Raw genomic sequence first — 22620 nt, forward strand, 5'->3', positions numbered from 1 at the left:
ATGTGTGGAGGTTTTATATCTGCAGAGTGACTGCAACAGCATTGGTAAATCAATAAATGAGATGTGAGTAGCTTAGAAATTATAAACTGATTGAATGAGATCATGTTCCTGTCCCAAGATGATCTAGGCTAAGTTTGAAAGGTCAATTTTTATCAAGAAGGTTTGATTCTGCTGTAATAATCCTATCTGACATTGGAAATCCTTACATTTGCTATGTGGAATCAGACAAGATGAAAATAAACTTTCAGTTCTCTGCAGGGACATCTGCAGGGACACTGATTTTTTTGTTAGGTACTCTCATACAGCTAAAAATGTTCTATTTCGTGTTTTCACCATGTTGAGATAAATCCAGAGAGCAATTGATATAGTAGGTCATAATGGAAGGTTATCAGGAATGCAGTAGTGGAGTGCTGGACTGGGGACCTTGTTATACTGGGGCAATGGTGCACCCCAGGCAAGTATAACTCTAGGTTTTATCTTAACATGTTGCACTTGACCCAACGTTATATTTTTAGGTTTGGATGCAATAGCTCTTTATGATAAATTTATAATCTTTTTTTTCTTCTATGCTAACAGAAAATTCATGTAAATCAATCATATACAAAGCTGAATATTCAGTTGTAAATAGAATGTATATATAGTACATTAAAAAGATTTTAGTCTTAAATTTGAAATATTTACGATGTAATATTAACATTGCATCAAAGAACTGTTCTCGGTATGATTTGAATTTTGTTAAAATGATTTGCTTGTAAAAGATAACTTTGTTTCAATTTTCAGTAATGATCCCATGTTATCTTCCCCTCAGCAGACTCCGTACATTTACTTTCTATTACATAGTTGTCTCTCTATCTTCTGGAGGTGTAATAAACACAGCACTCCTGACGCTAAGAAACATGACTTCTCATTTTTACATGAAATCATGGAGAAAAGCTATACCCCTCTATCAGTATTTTTATTTTTGATGGTCTTTTTTCCCCCATTAATTGTGATAACATTTATAAAAAATAAACAAAAGCGGTAGACACCTAGTCTGAGGTCCAAATGAAGTATAAGACTGCAATTAAGTGTGCTTTACATACGACATAGCCAGAGGAAAGGGGAATGTTGTGCAATGATGTCATTTACTTAATTTAAGACAGTAGATAAATGTGGTTGGTTGGAAGGATGTGTGTGAGTGTTATTTTATGTGACTGTTCTTCAGTTGAAAAAATATATAAGACCTTTGCTTTACATTGTGAATTCAATATTTTAAACATTAGACAATCCCAATTCCATCATTTCTTTCAGACCACTGGAAGGTCAAAATATTTGAGGAAATGACATAACTATGACAGATGGTCATTCTCGTATTTGCCTACTAAACCCCAAATTTTAAATTACAATTTGAGCCATAAAGATAAAATGTTTCGTTCAGCATTAATCAGACATTCCACATTGTTCAGTTTGAAAATAAAATACCATGCTCCTTTAGTCATCTGAATCCCCTCACAAATCCTGTGGATCAACAGATTTTTTGTGGTCTCACTGGCCTGTATTCTCTGTATCAAACAGATTGTCATATTGATGCAGACAAAATAAAAAAAAAATGATACAAATGAAACCGTTAAATTGAAATTGGCCTTTAAAAAAACAATCCATCTGACACTAAAAATTGAACAAGCAAAACCAGTTAATGTTTAATTTCTATAAAAGACAGGACTGTGGTTGGTATACAGTAGCCGCTTCACATCACTATTATGTGTATGTGTGTTAGGTACAGTAATACAAACTAGAAATGTGTATATTTAAATATCCAATATATAAAGATTGGTTAATGAATAAAATACTAAATAAAGACTTCTGATTGCAGAAACTTTCTCTGCTATTTCCTTCTGAAAAGCACGACATTGCTTCACTACTTGTTTTACTTGGACAACTAAAAAATTTTTTTTATTTTTCTGGTTTTGTTTTTTTTTAATCTTTTTTTAAATAGATTCTTTTTTTCTGTGATGTGACATAAAAAATGACACATTTGTATTAAAAGTACAATGTGCAACAATTCACTTGAAGAAAAAATGAAAAATATTAAACTTAAAAACAAGCACAATTTTCTCTTTCCATGTAAATAGTTTCAGGAATGTAAAGCAAGTGACACCATCACCAGATCAGTGTGGAGTGGTGTATGCTGTGCAGTGCTTAGACGGATGCCATCTTGCTGTAGGCTTTACTCTGTAAAATGAAATTACTGTAATGTAGATTTTAATATCCTGTTGTGACAAAGCATTTTACAAGCTTTTAAAATGGTTCCAGCAATATGGTACTAGTTCTAATATGCTCTGTATTCCCCCCCAAGTGCCTAAGAACTATTTTGTGTGGTGTAGGAGGATATGACCCATTTTATTTATTTTTTATTTTTTTGCAGGATAAAAAATGGATTCTAAATCATGAAGATGTTACACTTGGAGAATTATTAGGCAAGGTACGTAAATGGCAACACATGGATGTGTCCACATACAGTACATCTAGCCTAAATAGGACATGCACTGGAACATTTCTGGCGTGAGTGATCTGACAAGTCCCAAGCAACCCTGCTAGTGTCGGGCATCTTCTTTTGCCGAAATGGTATCTTAGCTGCAATGCGACTAGCATGCACCAGGAGACTGAACGGATTAATTTGACGTGTGACGGATTAATTTGACATGTGACACTTGTACATCTGTGTGCGACTGAGTCTCTCTCTCTCTCTCTCTCTCTCTCTCTCTCTCATATTACCTTGTATTGGGCCTGAGGAAGGGGCTGATGCCCTGAAACGGCTGTTGCCTTTGAATACAAAATTTTCTGCATATTGCTGTCTCCAGTGCCGTTCTTTTTTGGATCTATGTGAATACCTTGTCCTGGCACGGAGCAAGTTGTGGATAGAGCTGAGGAGTGCCGACTGCTTTGCAAGTATATATATATATATCCCTATATATAAATCCATATAGGGTCGCACTCGCACGGCAGCGGTTAAGCCGCAACTGGGGTGACTCCCAAGAAGTCCAGAGTTCATGTCCAGACATCCACATATAGAAAGACAAAATAAGGGGGCACTCACCAGAGAAAAATTTTTTTGCACGTAAAAAAGCATTGGTTTTAATTCACACTTATCAGAACATCTGGAAAAGATCATTCAATCAACGTTTCGATCCATCCGGATCATCATCAGGATATACCTCCAGCACATTCAAAAAAGGCGGCAATACCTCAAAGAACCAATTACAATACCCAGACCAGCCCATTAAGATAAAAGGGGCAATAAATAGAGATTAAATGTCTGAAATAGTAGTGTATATAGAGCACAGATGGTAAAACTGCCCTGTCGTGATGGTACTTACCACAGACAAGCAGCGCCCACGTGCAGGAGCCTAAACACAGCCGGAATGCATTCCACGCAGTACAGGTGGAACACACTAGGCTTCCTGGTTCGCGTGTGTGTCAACTCCGCGTCACTTCCGGTCGCGGGTTGATCAGGCGCCAGTGTGCGCTCCACAAATCCTGTGTGGAACGCATTACAGAGCCTGCAGTACCCACCTATCATGGCCGCATCACTTCCGGTTGCGGCATCACAGAGACACAACAAGTAAAAGACGGGGGCGGCACTGGTCTCATAGCAACAAGGCCAGAGGCACAGCCCACTCAGCAATCGTCAATACATATATAATAACACTGTGTGTCACTAAGGCAACCAAAGTAATACTAAGAGATCAAATTATAACCTGTATACCCCATAAAACAAACTCTTGCTAAGTATGGATATATTTATAGACAGGTGGCTCCATCTAAATAGATATTATCCGCAAACCAGAGTGGAAGCACATATATAAAGAACATTATCCAAGTTAATGATGCATTCTGCATCACATAAGCCTAATCCGAATAGTGCTGTCAATAATAAGGGGCCTGTTCAATGGAAGAAAAATCGCAAAAAATACATTACAAAGATTAAAAACCACAGTCTGCTACACAAGAATTGTGCAAACACACTGTGTGAAATCTAACTGAAAATACCTATACATCAGGAACATAGATAGTTAGAGATTCCATATGTAAAGAAACCTTAGAGCAAACCTATCTAGCTTAAACAAGTATATTCCTAGATGTATATACTAAAAAAATGAAGACCTACAAATACACAAAACAGAGTGTGTTGGCAAAAAAATCACTAAATCCAAAAACTAAGAAAAAAAGTGTTTTTTTTTTAAATGAAGCACTGAGATTAGCGCAAAAAGGCGCTAAGTGAGTTATTCTCATTAAGGCCATTGGGGGAAATCGTCCCCAGACGGTAAATCCATCTTGACTCCAACTTTTTGAGGACAAGTCCCCTATCTCCACCTCTTGATAACGGCGGCACCCAGTCGATGATGCGGCATTGTAGAGTCGACAGCTGATGCCCTGCTGATAGAAAATGTTGCGCAACTGGTTTATCAGTTGAACCTGTTGACAGTGCCTGTCTAATCGTCATCCTGTGGTTGGCTATTCGTTCCCTGAAAGTGCAGGTGGTCATCCCTACATATGATAAGCCACAAGGGCAGGTAAGTAGGTAGACTACATAGTCCATATGACAGTGTAGCTTATACCGAATCCGGATTTTCCTTCCAGTATGGGGATGCGAAAAACTGGTCCCAGGCACCATCGATCAGCAGGTAGTACAACCAGTACGTTTAATGCAATCAGGCCTCTGCGTCATCAGCCATGTATTGTCCTCACGGGAACTCTGTCTATTAGGATGCATCAGAAGCTGTTTGAGGTTTCTTCCTCTACCGTAAGCCATCATCGGATTTTTGGCATTAAACATGCTTAATGAGGGATCTGTGGAGACTATTGGCCAATGTCTATTGAGTGATCTAGTGACTTGTGCTGACTTCTGATCAAATTGAGTGACGAAGATCGTCCGGTCACTTTGTTTCAATGCATTCTTGAGGGTATTTTTACGTGCTCTGGTGAGGCACCCCTCAATAGTCTTACTGTCGTAGCCCCTATCAAAAAATCTTTGCTTCATCTCCAACAATTGGGTTTCAGCGACTAGCGGGTCAGAGTTGTTCCTTATTACCCACATGAATGGCGAGATCGGGAGGCTGTTCTTTAAGTGTGGCGGGTGGTTACTTGTCGCGTGTAGTATAGTGTTTCTGTCCGTTTCTTTACGGCACAGGGTGGTGCTAAGTCTTGAACCCTCTCTCGTCACCTTCACATCCAAGAATTGGATATCGACTGCTTTCCAATGAATTTAGTGAACTAAGGGGGTAATTCCAAGTTGATCGCAGTAGGAAATTTTTTAGCAGTTGGGCAAAACCATGTGCACTGCAGGGGAGGCAGATATAACATGTGCAGAGAGAGTTAGATTTGGGTGGGTTATTTTATTTCTGTGCAGGGTAAATACTGGCTGCTTTATTTTTACACTGCAACTTAGATTGCAGATTGAACACACCACACCCAAATCTAATTCTCTCTGCAAATGTTATATCTGCCTCCCCCCCCCTGCAGTGCACATGGTTTTGCCCAACTGCTAAAAAATTTCCTGCTGCGATCAACTTGGAATTACCCCCCTAAGCATGCTATTAAAATGCTCCTCAGTACCTCTCCACAGCAAAAAAACATCATCAATGTATCTCTTATAATACATGATCCTGTCACCGAACTTTGGAAAAATATTGGTTGATTCATATTCATGCACTTTTTGGGGTAGATCTATACACTGTCAACCATTAATGAACCATACCCTTACTACAATGTACTCTGATGCAACACTGCTCCTTTCCATTATGTCTGTCTCATTGCTGCCCTCTTATTCTCGACAGTCACATAATGGCACTGCCCATCATATGCCCTCACTGTAACTGCCATTGACTAAAATGGTATTTGCACACTTACTGTATCTCTTGTAATGCTTTGTGCTGCTGTGATCATTCTAATGATCTGCTTGGTAATAGGCTGCTCAATCCCCACTACACTGCTTCAGATCTTTTGTGATCATTAGATTTCTTGATATTTCTATCGTCTTTCTAGACCCCATTAATTTCTTGATTTCTTTAGTATTTGACCTATTGGTGCTTTTTATTGTGAAATCAATTTTCTTTTTTATTTAGAAAAATAAAAGGGTGTGTGTATATATAATTTTTTATATATATATATATGTGTGTATGTATATATATATATATATATATTATTTTTATTTTATATATATATATATATATATATATATATATACACAACTCATGTCAGTCTGGCACTCAATTCAACGGAAAAATATCACCTGCACCGGTGCCTTCATAAAAGTGAAGATACAAACTTGGAGATGCGGCACTCTGGTTCACTTAAGAAGCGATAGACGGGTGTGGAGTCCCAAATATGTGTCAACGTTTCAATATTTATTTATATTGTCATCGGGATACCGATCCTGATGACAATATAAATAAATATTGAAACGTTGACACATATTTGGGACTCCACACCCGTCTATCGCTTCTTAAGTGAACCAGAGTGCCGCATCTCCAAGTTTGTATATATATATATATATATATATATATATATATATATAATTTTCTATTTTATTTTTTTCTCTATCGTCCTAGTGGATGCTGGGGTTCCTGAAAGGACCATGGGGAATAGCAGCTCCGCAGGAGACAGGGCACAAAAAGTAAAGCTTTAGGATCAGGTGGTGTGCACTGGCTCCTCCCCCTATGACCCTCCTCCAAGCCTCAGTTAGATTTTTGTGCCCGGCCGAGAAGGGTGCAATCTAGGTGGCTCTCCTAAAGAGCTGCTTAGAAAAGTTTAGCTTAGGTTTTTTATTTTACAGTGAGTCCTGCTGGCAACAGGATCACTGCAACGAGGGACTTAGGGGAGAAGAAGTGAACTCACCTGCGTGCAGGATGGATTGGCTTCTTTGGCTACTGGACATTAGCTCCAGAGGGACGATCACAGGTACAGCCTGGATGGTCACCGGAGCCTCGCCGCCGGCCCCCTTGCAGATGCTGAAACAAGAAGAAGGTCCAGAATCGGCGGCATGAAGACTCCTCAGTCTTCTTAAGGTAGCGCACAGCACTGCAGCTGTGCGCCATTTCCTCTCAGCACACTTCACACGGCAGTCACTGAGGGTGCAGGGCGCTGGGAGGGGGGCGCCCTGGGAGGCAATGAAAACCTATTTTTGGCTAAAAATACCTCACATATAGCCTCCGGGGGCTATATGGAGATATTTAACCCCTGCCAGAATCCGTTAAGAGCGGGAGACGAGGCCGCCGAAAAAGGGGCGGGGCCTATCTCCTCAGCACACAGCGCCATTTTCCCTCACAGAAAGGCTGGAGGGAAGGCTCCCAGGCTCTCCCCTGCACTGCACTACAGAAACAGGGTTAAAACAGAGAGGGGGGGCACTAATTTGGCGTTAGAAATATATAAAAAAGATGCTATAAGGGAAAACACTTATATAAGGTTGTCCCTATATAATTATAGCGTTTTTGGTGTGTGCTGGCAAACTCTCCCTCTGTCTCTCCAAAGGGCTAGTAGGTCCTGTCCTCTATCAGAGCATTCCCTGTGTGTGTGCTGTGTGTCGGTACGTGTGTGTCGACATGTATGAGGACGATGTTGGTGAGGAGGCGGAGAAATTGCCTGTAATGGTGATGTCACTCTCTAGGGAGTCGACACCGGAATGGATGGCTTATTTAGGGAATTACGTGATAATGTCAACACGCGGCAAGGTCGGTTGACGACATGAGACGGCCGACAAACAATTAGTACCGGTCCAGACGTCTCAAAAACACCGTCAGGGGTTTTAAAACGCCCGTTTACTTTAGTCGGTCGACACAGACACAGACAGGGACACTGAATCCAGTGTCGACGGTGAATAAACAAACGTATTCCTTATTAGGGCCACACGTTAAGGGCAATGAAGGAGGTGTTACATATTTCTGATACTACAAGTACCACAAAAGAGGGTATTATGTGGGATGTGAAAAAACTACCGTAGTTTTTCCTGAATCAGATAAATTAAATGAAGTGTGTGATGATGCGTGGGTTCCCCCCGATAGAAAATATGGGCGGTATACCCTTTCCCGCCAGAAGTTAGGGCGCGTTGGGAAACACCCCTTAGGGTGGATAAGGCGCTCACACGCTTATCAGAACAAGTGGCGGTACCGTCTATAGATAGGGCCGTCCTCAAGGAGCCAGCTGACAGGAGGCTGGAAAATATCATAAAAAGTATATACACACATACTGGTGTTATACTGCGACCAGCGATCGCCTCAGCCTGGATGTGCAGAGCTGGGGTGGCTTGGTCGGATTCCCTGACTAAAAATATTGATACCCTTGACAGGGACAGTATTTTATTGACTATAGAGCATTTAAAGGATGCATTTCTATATATGCGAGATGCACAGAGGGATATTGCACTCTGGCATCAAGAGTAAGTGCGATGTCCATATCTGCCAGAAGATGTTTATGGACACGACAGTGGTCAGGTGATGCAGATTCCAAACGGCACAAAGGTGTATTGCCGTATAAAGGAAGAGGAGTTATTTGGGGTCGGTCCATCGGACCTGGTGGCCACGGCAACTGCTGGAAAATCCACCGTTTTTACCCTAAGTCACATCTCTGCAGAAAAAGACACCGTCTTTTCAGCTTCAGTCCTTTCGTCCCTATAAGAGTCATATCTGCCCAGGGATAGAGGAAAGGGAAGAAGACTGCAGCAGGCAGCCCATTCCCAGGAACAGAAGCGTTCCACCGCTTCTGACAAGCTCTCAGCAGGACGCTGAGACCGTACAGGACCCCTGGATCCTACAAGTAGTATCCCAGGGGTACAGATTGGAATGTCGAGACGTTTCCCCTGCGCAGGCTCCTGAAGTCTGCTTTACCAAGGTCTCCCTCCGACAAGGAGGCAGTATGGGAAACAATTCACGAGCTGTATTCCCAGCAGGTGATAATTAAATTACCCCTCCTACAACAAGAAAAGGGGTATTATTCCACACTATATTGTGGTACTGAAGCCAGAAGGCTAGGTGAGACCTATTCTAAATCTAAAAAAATTTGAACACTTACAAAGGTTCAAATCAAGATGGAGTCACTCAGAGCAGTGATAACGAACCGGGAAGAAGGGGACTATATGGTGTCCCGAGACATCAGGGATGCTTACCTCCATGTCCCAAATTTGCCCTTATCACTAAGGGTACCTCAGGTTCGTGGTACAGAACTGTCACTATCAGTTTCAGACGCTGCCGTTTGGATTGTCCACGGCACCCCGGGTCTTTACCAAGGTAATGGCCGAAATGATGGTTCTTCTTCGAAGAAAAGGCGTCTTAATTATCCCTTACTTGGACGATCTCCTGATAAGGGCAAAGTCCAGGGAACAGTTGGAGGTCGGAGTAGCACTATCTCGGATACTGTTACAACAGCAGGGGTGGATTCTAAATATTCCAAATTCGCAGCTGATCCCGACAACAAGTCTCCTGTGCTTAGGGATGATTCTGGACACAGTCCAGAAAAAGGTGTTTCTCCCGGAAGAGAAAGCCAGGGAGTTATCAGAGCTAGTCAGGAACCTCCTAAAATCAGTGCATCATTGCACAAGGGCCATGGTAAAAAAATGGTGACTTCCTTCGAAGCAATTCCAGTCGGCAGATTTCATGCAAGAACTTTTCAGTGGGATCTGCTGGACAAATGGTCCGGATCGCATCTTCAGATGCATCAGCGGATAACCCTATATCCAAGGACAAGGGTGTCTCTCCTGTGGTGGTTACAGAGTGCTCATCTTCTAGAGGGCCGCAGATTCGGCATTCAGTTTTGGATGTTGGTGACCACGGAGGCCAGCCCGAGAGGCTGGGGAGCAGTCACACAAGGAAAAAATTTCCAGGGAGTGTGATCAAGTCTGGAGATTTTTCTCCACATAAATATAGCTAAGGGTAAATTTATAATGCTCTACGCTTAGCAAGACCTCTGCTTCAAGGTCAGCCGGTATTGATCCAGTGGGATAAAACATCACGGCAGTCGCCCACGTAAATAGACAGGGCGGCACAAGAAGCAGGAGGGCAGTGGCAAAAACTGCAAGGACTTTTCGCTGGGCGGAAAATCATGTGATAGCACTGTCAGCAGTGTTTCATTCCGGGAATGGAAACTGGGAAGCAGACTTCCTCAGTAGGCACGACCTCCACCCGGCAGAGTGGGAACTTCATGGGGAAGTTTTCCACATGATTGTAAACCGTTGGGAATTACCAAAGGTGGACATGATGGCGTCCCGTCTGAACAAAAAACGGGACAGGTATTGCGCCAGGTTAAGAGACCCTCAGGCAATAGCTGTGGACGTTCTGGTAACACCGTGGGTGTACCAGTCGGTGTATGTGTTCCATCCTCTGCTTTTCATACCTAAGGTACTGAGAATTATAAGACGTAGAGGAATAAGAACTATACTCATGGCTCCGGATTGGCCAAGAAGGACTTGGTACCCGGAACTTCAAGAGATGCTCACAGAGGACTTATGGCCTCTGCCGCTAAGAAGGGACTTGTTTCAGCAAGTACCATGTCTGTTCCAAGACTTACCGCAGCTGCGTTTGACGGCATGGCGGTGGAACGCCGGATCCTAAGGGAAAAGGCATTCAGGAAGAGGTCATTCCTACCCTGGTCAAAGCCAGAAAGGAGGTGACCGCACAACATTATCACCACATGTGGCGAAAATATGTTGCGTGGTGTGAGGCCAGGAAGGTCCCACGAAGAAATTTCAACTCGGTCGATTCCTGCATTTCTTGCAAACAGGGGTGTCTATGGGCCTCAAATTGGGGTCCATTAAGGTTCAAATTTCGGCCCTGTCGATTTTTCTTCCAGAAAGAATTGGCTTCAGTTCCTGAAGTCCAGAAGTTTGTCAAGGGAGTATTGCATATACAACCCCCTTTTGTGCCTCCAGTGGCACTGTGGGATCTCAACGTAGTTCTGGGATTCCTCAAAACACATTGGTTTAAAACCAGTCAAATCTGTGGATTTGAAGCATCTCACATGAAAAGTGAACATGCTCTTGGACCTGGCCTGGACCAGGCGAGTGTAAAATTGGTGGTTTTTTTCTCAAAAAAGCCCATATCTGTTTGTCCATTCGGACAGGGCAGAGCTGCGGACTCGTCCCCAGTTCTCTCCCTAAGGTGGTGTCAGTGTTTCACCTGAACCAGCTTATTGTGGTGTCTTGCGCCTACTAGGGACTTGGAGGACTCCAAGTTGCTAGATGTGGTCAGGGCCCTGAAAATATAGGTTCCAGGACGGCTGAAGTCAGGAAAACTGACTTGCTGTTATCCTGTATGCACCCAACAAACTGGGTGCTCTTGCTTCTAAGCAGACTTTTGCTAGTTGGATGTGTAATACAATTCAGCTTGCACATTCTGTGGCAGGCCTGCCACAGCCAAAATATGTAAATGCCCATTCCACAAGGAAGGTGGGCTCATCTTGGGCGGCTGCCCGAGGGGTCTCGGCTTTACAACTTTGCCGAGCGGCTATTTAGTCAGGGGCAAACACGTTTGTAAAATCCTACAAATTTGATAACCTGGCTAAGGAGGACCTGGAGTTCTCTCATTCGGTGCTGCAGAGTCATCCGCACTCTCCCGCCCGTTTGGGAGCTTTGGTATAATCCCCATGGTCCTTTCAGGAACCCCAGCATCCACTAGGACGATAGAGAAAATAAGAATTTACTTACCGATAATTCTATTTCTCGGAGTCCGTAGTGGATGCTGGGCGCCCATCCCAAGTGCGGATTATCTGCAATACTTGTACATAGTTACAAAAATCGGGTTATTATTGTTGTGAGCCATCTTTCAGAGGCTCCGCTGTTATCATACTGTTAACTGGGTTCAGATCACAGGTTGTACAGTGTGATTGGTGTGGCTGGTATGAGTCTTACCCGGGATTCATAAATCCTTCCTTATTGTGTACGCTCGTCCGGGCACAGTATTCTAACTGAGGCTTGGAGGAGGGTCATAGGGGGAGGAGCCAGTGCACACCACCTGATCCTAAAGCTTTACTTTTTGTGCCCTGTCTCCTGCGGAGCCGCTATTCCCCATGGTCCTTTCAGGAACCCCAGCATCCACTACGGACTCCGAGAAATAGAATTATCGGTAAGTAAATTCTTATTATTTGTGTGATGATTTGCCCTGCTACTGTTCTTGGTTGACTATTACAAGCAAGGATTTAACATGTTATGGATTGATATCAAGTACAGGTTGAGTATGCTGTATATTTTATTTCATGTCTGGTCCCGAATCATAATATTAAATCTGTAGTCTTTTTACAAATCATTCCCCACTGCAGCTCAGGTGAAGTAGATCAGGAGAGGTAAAAAGTGCATATACATTTCTCTTACGTCCTAGAGGATTCTGGGGTTCCATTTAGTACCATGGGGTATAGACGGGTCTACTAGGAACACTTTAAGAATTTGATAGTGTGAGCTGGCTCCTCCCTCTATGCCCCTCCTACCAGACTCAATGTAGGAAATGTGTCTGGAGGAGCCAGTCACGCTTATGGAAGCTCCTGAAGAGTTTTCTGCATTTATTTTATATGTTTGTTATTTTTATGCAGGGCTGGATGGCAACAGCCTGCCTGCTTCAGAGACTTAGGAGGGGGGGAACGGCACAACCTCTTGAAGGGTTAATGGTCCCATTCCCCGCTGACAGGACACTGAGCTCCTGAGGGAACTATTCACAAGCCCCACCACGGCGAGCGCACTTTCCCGCAGCACTCCGCCACCCCTAACAGAGCCAGAAGAATGAAGAGTTGTGAGTACTAAGCCGGCGTCCCGGTTAGTGGGGCCCGGCCATTATGGCGGCATGAGGGTACGGAGAAGCACAGCTTCTAACCGGGGCGGAATGCATCTCCAGACACAGTACACAGCTGCGTCTCAGTACACTGTACACAATACCCACACTTACAAAAACAGCCTTAAAACAGTTTTCTCTCCATATTAAGCACCAGATTACCTCAGCCAGTATAAAATAGCAGGAAGACCGTGCGCCATTGAAAGGACGGGGCCTTCACTTTGAGCGGATCCAGCAGCTCACCAGTGCCATTTTCCCTCTGCAGTGGACACAGACACTGACAGGGACGCGCAGCTCCTCCGGAGAGACTCCAGATTACCTCAGCGGTACCAGGGGGTCATAGCAGGGGGTGAGCGATTATTAGTGTACTAAGTCCCCTATCAGGGTACTTAGTCTGCGGCCCGTCCAAGCTTGGAATTAGCAATAAGGGCGCGGTGGGGGCTGGCTCCAAATAACTCTCTCTTTCCCTGAAGGGCTCTTTGTGGGTTAATTATGCTTAACCTTTTCTTGTGTGTGTGCTCTGTCACATTTACTTTGTCAGGCAAAGAGTATGTTTCTTGTACAGCGGAGTGTTCCTCTTCACTAGGGGGCTCACTACTTGGTACTCAGGGCAGTGCACCTTCCCAGAATAGTGAGGCTGAACTGGTTTGGGTTACTTACATTAAAGTGCAAAAGGATATATACCAAGTATATAAATTCAGGCGCTGGGATGGGTATTTTTCTAGGTGCTGTATAATGGGAGGTAGTCAGTCTCCCCAAAATAAATACAGAATGTGATAAAGAGTAACAGCGATATAAATATCAATTAAAATCACAATTTAATGAATTAAAAAGACAAGAAATTGCCATGCAAAGAAATTAAAATTGATAACAAGCTGAAGATGAGGGATTTATCTATAGTACAATAAAATAAGTGCCAACTGCAAATTGAAAACGACCATGTCCCATTATATTGATGGTCAGTTCACAATAGGCAAATTGGTGTATACGCTTCCAATGATGGTAAAATTACCGGCTGTGTGTTCCAAAGCATAGGATCCTATAGCGAATGTCCTTAGGGCAATAGGGCTTCACGCAATGGTGTCAGAATCCTTGGTCCACAATAGCTAGGTCAGCCTTATAAATATCCTGGTATTTGGACTGTCCAAATTCCCACAGGTAGCTATCAATTAAAGAAGGGGGAATACAGGTCTCTGAAATAGTAGCGTGTGCACTGGCTCCTGAAGCGTTTTGCTGCGTCCATGCACCTTTATCAAAGGTGGATGTTTGGCATCCTTATCCGCTCTTTGATATGGCACAAACTGGCAGTATCAAATCCTATTGGCTGCTTGTTAATACATTAATCAAGAAAACAAATAATACCTAAATCAATATAATGTATTAGGAACAAAACTGAGGCAATTATAATATAAAAAACATCTTTTACTGGCTGGATGGTGGTAAAGAAAATATTATCTTATTTTTAATCAGTGCACAGTTCCGATCACGTGATCTTTTTTTTTACTATTGTCAGATACAAAGATACAGTTCATTCAAATTATTGGTTACTTCCGTCACATGACCTTCCCTTTTCACCGCCTCCCATGATGTAGTGATTACACGTACTCCCAACGGCCAATCCCGATTCGGGCATGTGACCACCTGTCAACCAATAGAAGTCCTAAACTTGACTGACTAGATACATGATTAGAAACGGTCACGTGTTCAGTCACATGTCCGATTACGTTTCTGGAGACTAGCCGCCCGGCATAGGCGATCACATGATCGGAATAAGTCATGTGACATTTAATACGAGATCACATACTTAAAAAATCCATATATGTAAATTAATTAACTGACCTTAATAATCACATGATCAGAGTAAATGATGTGTTTAAAACATATACTAGGATTCATCCACCATTTATAAGATAACACAAATCAAAAATACGATATATTTATAAACAATACTCCAAACGTTGTTATCCAAAAATAGAAAGCCCTTATGCCGTCATCATTAGTGTGGGCAAATACCAGGCTATTTATAAGGCTGGCCTAGCTATTGTGGACCAAGGATTCTGACACCATTGCGTGAAGCCCTATTGCCCTAAGGACCATCACTACAGGATCCTATGCTTTGGAATACAAATTTTACCATCATTGGAAGCGTACACACCAATTTGCCTATTATGAACTGTCCATTAATATAATGGGACATGGTCGTTTTCAATTTGCAGCTGGCACTTATTTTATTGTACTATAGATAAATCCCTCATCTTCAGCTTATCAATTATAATTTCTTTGCATGACAATTTCTTGTCTTTTTTACTTCATTAAATTGTGATTTTAATTAATAATTCCATTAAAGGAATGATCTCCAATATTTCTACGAAATTATCCCCCAATGAGAAAGAGACGCAATACTTAACACAGACTGTGGATGAGTTTATGAATAGAGACTCAGTCCCCAAACCAGCGTCTCAATCCCCTCCCATTTGTCCGGAAAAACGATCTCTGGCCCATATCCTGCAGTCCGAGGCGAGGTGGATTTGGAGGGGGGGATGCTACTCTGTCACAGGGAATAGAGGCTCTTATAGAGCAGGGGTCAGGGAACTTTTTTACCTTTTACCCCAAAATATATTTAGATACGCCGATGTTACCCCCTTGATTTGAAAGGAGGGAAATCATATATTATTGTGCATATATACTGACACGACTTTTAGGAGACAGATGGTCACATCCTCACCTCAGTAATGTTAGTGGGAATTTCCCACTGTTACAAGGCTGGAGTGAGGGAGCGCGGTGTGATGTCAGCACGTCGCACCGCGGCCAGGACCACAGTGCAGGGCGGGCAGGAGGGAGCACGGTGTGACATCAGCACGGCACATCACGTGCTAGACGGTGCTGTGTCTCGGCAGCGCAAGTGTCCATTACCCCCAGGAATTTCATTTTCTCATACGTCCTAGAGGATGCTGGGGACACTTCAAGAACCATGGGGTATAGACTGGATCCGCAGAAGACATGGGCACTTTTAGACTTTGAAGGGGTGAGAACTGGCTCCTCCCTCTATGCCCCTCCTCCAGACTCCAGTTTTAGAATTGTGCCCAGGCAGACTGGATGCACTTGGAGGAGCTCTACTGAGTTTCTCTGAAAAGACTTTGTCAGGTTTTTTATTTTCAGGGAGGACTGCTGGCAACAGTCTCCCTGCATCGTGGGACTTAGGGGAGAGAAGTCAGACCTACTTCTAGTGAGTTTAAAGGCTCTGCTTCTTGGCTACAGGACACCATTAGTTCCTGACGGTTTGGAACACTAGGTACACCTAGGGGTTCACTCCCAGAGCCCACCGTCACCCCCCCTTGCAGAGCCAGAAGTCAGAAGACAGGTGAGTAGAAGAAGAAAAGAAGACTTCAGTGATGGCTTCTGAGGCACCGCACAGCGATCGCGCTGCGCGCCATGCTCCCACACACAGCGGCACTACAGGGTGCAGGACGCGGGGGGGGGGGGGGGGGGGGCGGCGCCCTGGGCAGCATAAAACTCCTCATTAAGGCCGGCAAAGTGGAAATTAAGTGCTTAGACACAAGATCCTAACCCCTGCCAGTGTGATTATATAAAAAAATAGCGGGGCTGAAGCGCGCCATTAAGGGGTGGGGCTTAGCCCTCACAAGTCTCTTCAGCGCCATTTTCTCTTCACTGAGCTGCATAGACGCTGGTCCTTCCTCAACACTGCTGTACAAGTAACAGGGTGCAAAACAGGGGGGGGGGGGGCACAGTTGATTTGGTGCAAATATAAGTATTATAAAAGCGCTACAGGTCTGAAGCTTTATATTAACGTTTCAGAACCGGGATTGAGCGCTAGGTTGTGAGATGGCAAACTCCCTCTGTGTTTCTCTGACGAGCTTTACTGTGGGTCTGTCCCCTTTTTGCCCAGTGTGTCTGTGGGTGTCGGTACGCGTGTGTCGGCATGTCTGAGGCGGAGTGCTCTTCCCAGGAGGAGACTGTGTTAGGGACAGAAACGGCTGTGGGAGTGACCCTGTCGGCACCGGCGACTCCTGATTGGGTAAACGTGTTGAATGCCTTGAATGCTAATGTAGCTCTTATTAATAAGAGACTAGATAGATCTGATTCTCAGAACCAGGCATGGAAGAAATCTGTGGAGGATGTGTTATCACAGGTTCAGACCCCCTCGGGGTCACATAAACGTTTGTTTGCTCAGTTGGCAGACACAGATATCGACACGGACACCGACTCCAGTGTCGACTATAGTGATGCCAGATTAGTCCCAAAATTGGGAAAGAACATTCAGTACATGATTGTGGCAATAAAAGACGTGTTACATATCACTGAAGACCCTGCTGTTCCTGATACTAGGGTCTGTATGTTTAAAGGAAAGAAACCTGAGGTAACGTTTACTCCCTCTCATGAACTGAGTACTCTGAAAAAATGTGGGAAAATCCGGACAAAAAGTTTCTGATTCCCAAAAGGATTCAGGTGGCGTATCCGTTCCCCTCTGAGGATAGAGAAAAGTGGGAGTCATCCCCCATTGTGGACAAGGCTCTATCACGGTTGTCTAAAAAGGTGGCTTTACCGTCTCCTGACACGGCAGCCCTTAAGGATCCTGCGGATCGTAGACAGGAAAATACGTTAAAATCCATTTACGTCACCACAGGTACACTGCTCAGACCAACCATCGCATCTGCGTGGGTGAGTAGTGCTATCGAAAAGTGGGCAGAGAACTTGTCATTTGATATAGGTACCCTAGATAAGGATAGCATCCTGTTAACTCTGAGTTATATCAGGGACGCTGTGGCCTACCTAAAGGAGGCGGCGAGAGATATTGGCATTTTGGGATCAAAAGCCAATGCCATGGCGATTTCAGCTAGGAGGGCATTGTGGATTCATCAATGGAATGCTGATGCTGACTCTAAGAAAGCTATGGAGTCTCTCCCATATAAAGGTAGTGTTTTGTTTGGTGAGGGTCTCACTGATCTGGTATCTATGGCTACCGCGGGTAAGTCGTAATTTTTGCCTTATGTTCCTCCACAACAAAAGAAAGCTCACCACTTTCAGATGCAGTCCTTTCAGCCAAATAAATACAAAAAAGGCCGAGGTTATTCGTTCCTTACTGATAAGGGAAGAGGAAAAGGTAAAAGATCTCCGGCTGTGGCAGGTTCCCAGGAGCAGAAGTCCTCCCCGGCTTCTGCCAAATCCACCGCATGATGCTGGGGCTCCTCTGCGGGAGTCCGCACCGGTGGGGGCACGTCTCAAGCTCTTCAGTCAATTCTGGGCTCGTTCGGCCCTGGACCCATGGGTTTTAGAGATAGTGTCCCAGGGGTACAAATTGGAGTTTCAAGACGTTCCCCCCTCACCGATTTTTCAAATCGGCCTTACCAGCTTCTCTTGCGGACAGGAAGGTTGTATGCGATGCAATACAAAAGTTGTGTCTGAATTAAGTCATTATCAGGGTTCCCCCGTCACAACAGGGAGAAGGCTTTTATTCAAGCCTGTTTGTGGTCCCGAAACCGGACGGCTCGGTCTGACCAATTCTGAACCTAAAGTCCCTCAATCTTTACCTAAGAAAATTCAAATTCAAGATGGAATCTCTCCGAGCAGTGATCTCCAGTCTGGAGGAAGGTAATTTTATGGTGTCGGTCGACATAAAGGATGCCTACTTACACGTCCCCATATATCCTCCGCATCAGGCTTACCTGAGGTTTGCTATTCAGGATTGTCATTACCAATTTAGACGTTGCCGTTTGTTCTGTCCACGGCTCCGAGGATTTTCACCAAGGTAATGGCGGAAATGATGGTTCTCCTTCGCAAACAAGGAGTCACAATTATCCCTAACTTGGACGATCTCCTGATAAAGGCGAGATCCAAAGACAAGCTGGAGCAGGACATTGCACTCTCCCTGACAGTTCTGTGGCAACATGGTTGGCTCCTGAACTTGCCGAAGTCGCAGTTAAATCCGACGAAACGGCTGTAGTTTTTGGGAATGATTCTGAACAGGGAATTACAGAGAGTTTTTCTTCCAGAAGAGAAGACTGTGGAAATTCAGAGTTTGGTCAAACAAATTCTGAAACCAGCGGGAGTATCAATCCATCAATGCACTCGATTGCTGGAGAAGATGGTGGCGGCCTACGAGGCCATTTAATTTATCAGATTCCATGCCAGAGTGTTTCAGTGGGACCTATTGGACAAGTGGTCCGGATCCCATCTGCACATGCACTGGAAAATAATCCTGTCCTCCAAGACCAGAATCTCATTCCTGTGGTGGCTGCACAGCTCTCACCTCCTAGAGGGACGCAGGTTCGGGATCCAGGACTGGATCCTAGTAACCATGGATGCGAGTCTCCGAGGCTGGGGAGCAGTCACACAGGGGAAAACCTTCCAGGGAAAAGGGTCAATCCAGGAAGTTTGTTTACACATAGACGTTCTAGAGTTAAGGGCCATTTACAACGGCCTTCTTCAAGCGGAACGTCTTCTTCGCAATCTACCCGTCCTAATACAGTCGGACAACATAACAGCAGTAGCGCACATAAACCGCCAGGGTGGAACAAAGAGCAGGGCGGCAATGGCAGAGGCCACAAAAGTCTCCGCTGGGCGGAAAGACATACAAGCGCTCTGTCAGCAATCTTCATTCCAGGAGTAGACAACTGGGAAGCAGACTTCCTCAGCAGACACGATCTCCATCCAGGAGAGTGGGGTCTTCATCAAGAGGTCTTCACAGAAGTGACAAGTCTTTGGGGAATTCCTCAAATAGACATGATGGCGTCTCGCCTCAACAAGAAGCTTCAGAGATATTGTTCCAGGTCGAGGGACCCTCAAGCAATAGCAGTGGACGCACTGGTGACACCCTGGGTGTTTCAGTCGGTGTACGTGTTCCCTCCGCTTCCACTAATTCCAAAGGTGCTAAAGATCATAAGAAGAACAAAGGTTCAGGTGATCCTCATTGTTCCGGACTGGCCAAGTAGGGCTTGGTATCCAGATCTTCAGGAATTACTCATAAGAGATCCCTGGCCTCTTCCTCTACGAGAGGATCTGTTACAACAGGGGCCGTGCGTATATCACGACTTACCTCGGCTACGTTTGACGGCTTGGCAGTTGAACGCTGGATCCTAGCTTGAAAGGGTATTCCCAGTGAAGTCATTCCCACACTTCTACAGGCTAGAAAAGGAGTAACGTCTAAACATTATCACTGTATTTGGAGAAAATATGTGTCTTGGTGTGAATCCATGAAGGCTCCTACGGAAGGATTTCAGCTAGGGCATTTTCTCCATTTCCTGCAAGCAGGTGTGGATGAGGGCCTAAAGTTAGGCTCGATTAAAGTACAAATTTCGGCCTTATCGGTTTTCTTTCAAAAACAATTGGCCTCCCTTCCAGAAGTTCAGACTTTCGTGAAAGGAGTTTTGCACATCCAACCTCCATTTGTGCCCCCAGTGGCACCATGGGATCTTAACGTGGTGTTGCATTTCCTTCAGTCACATTGGTTTGAACCTTTACAGAAGGTAGAGTTGAAATTTCTCACTTGGAAAGTGGTCATGCTATTGGCCTTAGCATCCGCAAGTCGGGTGTCTGAGTTAGCGGCTTTGTCTCACAAGAGTCCTTATTTAATCTTCCATGAAGATAGAGCGGAGTTGAGGACTCGTCAACAATTTCTGTCAAAGGTGGTTTCATCGTTCCACATGAACCAGCCTATTGTGGTACCGGTGACTACTGACGCCTTCGCGGAGTCAAAATCTCTCGATGTTGTCAGGGCCTTAAAGATTTATGTCACCAGAACTTAGGAAAACGGAAACTCTGTTTGTCCTGTACGCTGCCAACAAGATTGGGACACCTGCTTCCAAGCAGACTATTGCGCGCTGGATCTGTAATACGATTCAGCATGCTCATTCTACGGCTGGATTGCCGTTACCGAAATCTATGAAGGCCCACTCTACCAGAAAGGTGGGCTCATCTTGGGCGGCTGCCCGGGGGGTCTTGGCATTACAACTCTGCCGAGCAGCTACGTGGTCGGGTTCAAACACTTTTGCGAAATTTTACAAGTTTGATACCCTGGCTGATGAGGACCTCATGTTTGGTCAATCGGTGTTGCAGAGTCATCCGCACTCTTCCGCCCGTTCTAGAGCTTTGGTATAAACCCCATGGTTCTTGAAGTGTTCCCAGCATCCTCTAGGACGTATGAGAAAATAGGATTTTAATACCTACCGGTAAATCCTTTTCTCTTAGTCCGTAGAGTATGCTGGGCGCCCGTCCCAGTGCGGACTCTATCTGCAGTTATTACTTATTAGTTATGTTTACACACAGGTTGTGTTTCTGTTATAGTCAGCCTGTTGCTGACATAGTTCATGCCGTTGACTGGAGTTCTGTTGAATGCCATGTTGTACGGCGTGTTTGTGGTGTGAGCTGGTATGTATCTCACCTTAGTTTAACAATAAATCCTTTCCCTCGAAATGTCTGTCTCCCTGGGCATAGTTCCTAGAACTGGAGTCTGGAGGAGGGGCATAGAGGGAGGAGCCAGTTCACACCCCTTTAAAGTCTTAAAGTGCCCATGTCTCCTGCGGATACCGTCTATACCCCATGGTTCTTGAAGTGTCCCCAGCATCCTCTACGGACTAAGAGAAAAGGATTTACTGGTAGGTATTAAAATCCTATTTTTACCCCATTTGGGGTAATTTACCCCTGTTCCCTGACCACTGTTATAGAGGCTATCAGATGTTCTGCAAATTCCTGATAAGGTGTCAGGGGAGTGTGAGGAATCTTATTTTAATGTAAAAAAGAAGTACTTAGTCACTTTTCCTGCATCAACGGAATTGAATACCCTGTTTGAAGAACCGTGGGTTGATCCTGATAAGAAATTTCAAATCCCTAAAAGGTTTCTCTCATCTTTTCCTTTTCCTCTGGAGGATAGGAAAAAAATGGGAAAATCCACCTATAGTGGACACATCAGTCTCTAGGCTGCCACGAAAAATTGTATTGTCTGTCCCTGGTGCAGCTTCCCTGAAAGACATGGTTAATCGTAAAATAGAGACTACACTCAAATCATTGTACACAGCTGCTAGGGTGGCCCAGAGACCAACTATTGTATGTGCGTGGATCACAGAAGCCATTGCTAAATGGTCAGGTAACCTAATTGAGGGGATAGATTCTTTGTCTAGGGGGGATGTTGTTTTACTCCTGCAGCATATACAGGACTCTGCAAACTTTTATAGTGGAAGCAATAAAGGAGATATGCTTGCTTAATGCACGCACCACCGCTATGGCAGTATCAGCGCGCAGTGGCTTGTAGCTACGCAGTGGACTGCTGATGCGAACTTCAGGAAAGGCGTGGAAGGCCTACCATTCACAGGAGAGGCCTTGTTTAGAGATGAACTAAACAAATGGATCTCCAAAGCTACTGCAGGTAAGTCTACGTATCTTCCGTCCACAGCTCCCCCAGCCTCAAATTTACAGTCCTTTCGGACGGCCAAGTTTAAGGGCAAATCCAGAGGTGCTTCTATGGCCACCAGAGGCGCAAGAGGTAAACTATGCAATCCAGCAACTGCAGGTGCTCAGGAACAGAGCTCAGGCTCTGCTGTCTCAAAGCCTTCCGCATGACGGTGGACTGCGATGCCTGGAGGGCTGTCAGGTGGGAGCCTGACTAAAATTCTTCAGTCACATCTGGTCAAGTTCATTCCGGGATCCCTTGGTCATAAATCTTATTTCCCAGGGCTACAGACTGGAGTTCCAAGAGCTCCCACCTCACAGATTCTTCAAATTAGGCTTACCAGTTTCACAAGAGGCAAGTATGACTTTACAGCATGCCATCCAAAAACTGGTACAGACTCAAGTCATTGTTCCAGTTCCACCTCATCTGCAC

The 22620-nt window shown here is 44.5% G+C and overlaps 1 protein-coding gene across 5 annotated transcripts in view; it reads left to right on the forward strand.

Annotated features, from left to right (window-relative positions):
* Nucleotides 1–22620, forward strand: part of FER (FER tyrosine kinase) — a 634526-nt gene that overhangs the window by 410398 nt on the left and 201508 nt on the right. For all 5 annotated transcript variants that reach the window (XM_063964096.1, XM_063964094.1, XM_063964097.1 and 2 more), the window contains one exon: nucleotides 2405–2461. In XM_063964096.1, the coding sequence (XP_063820166.1) occupies nucleotides 2405–2461 (57 nt within the window). The remainder of the gene's footprint in view (nucleotides 1–2404; nucleotides 2462–22620) is intronic.

The sequence above is a fragment of the Pseudophryne corroboree genome, chromosome 1, assembly GCF_028390025.1.
Source record: "Pseudophryne corroboree isolate aPseCor3 chromosome 1, aPseCor3.hap2, whole genome shotgun sequence".
Classification (NCBI taxonomy): domain Eukaryota; kingdom Metazoa; phylum Chordata; class Amphibia; order Anura; family Myobatrachidae; genus Pseudophryne; species Pseudophryne corroboree.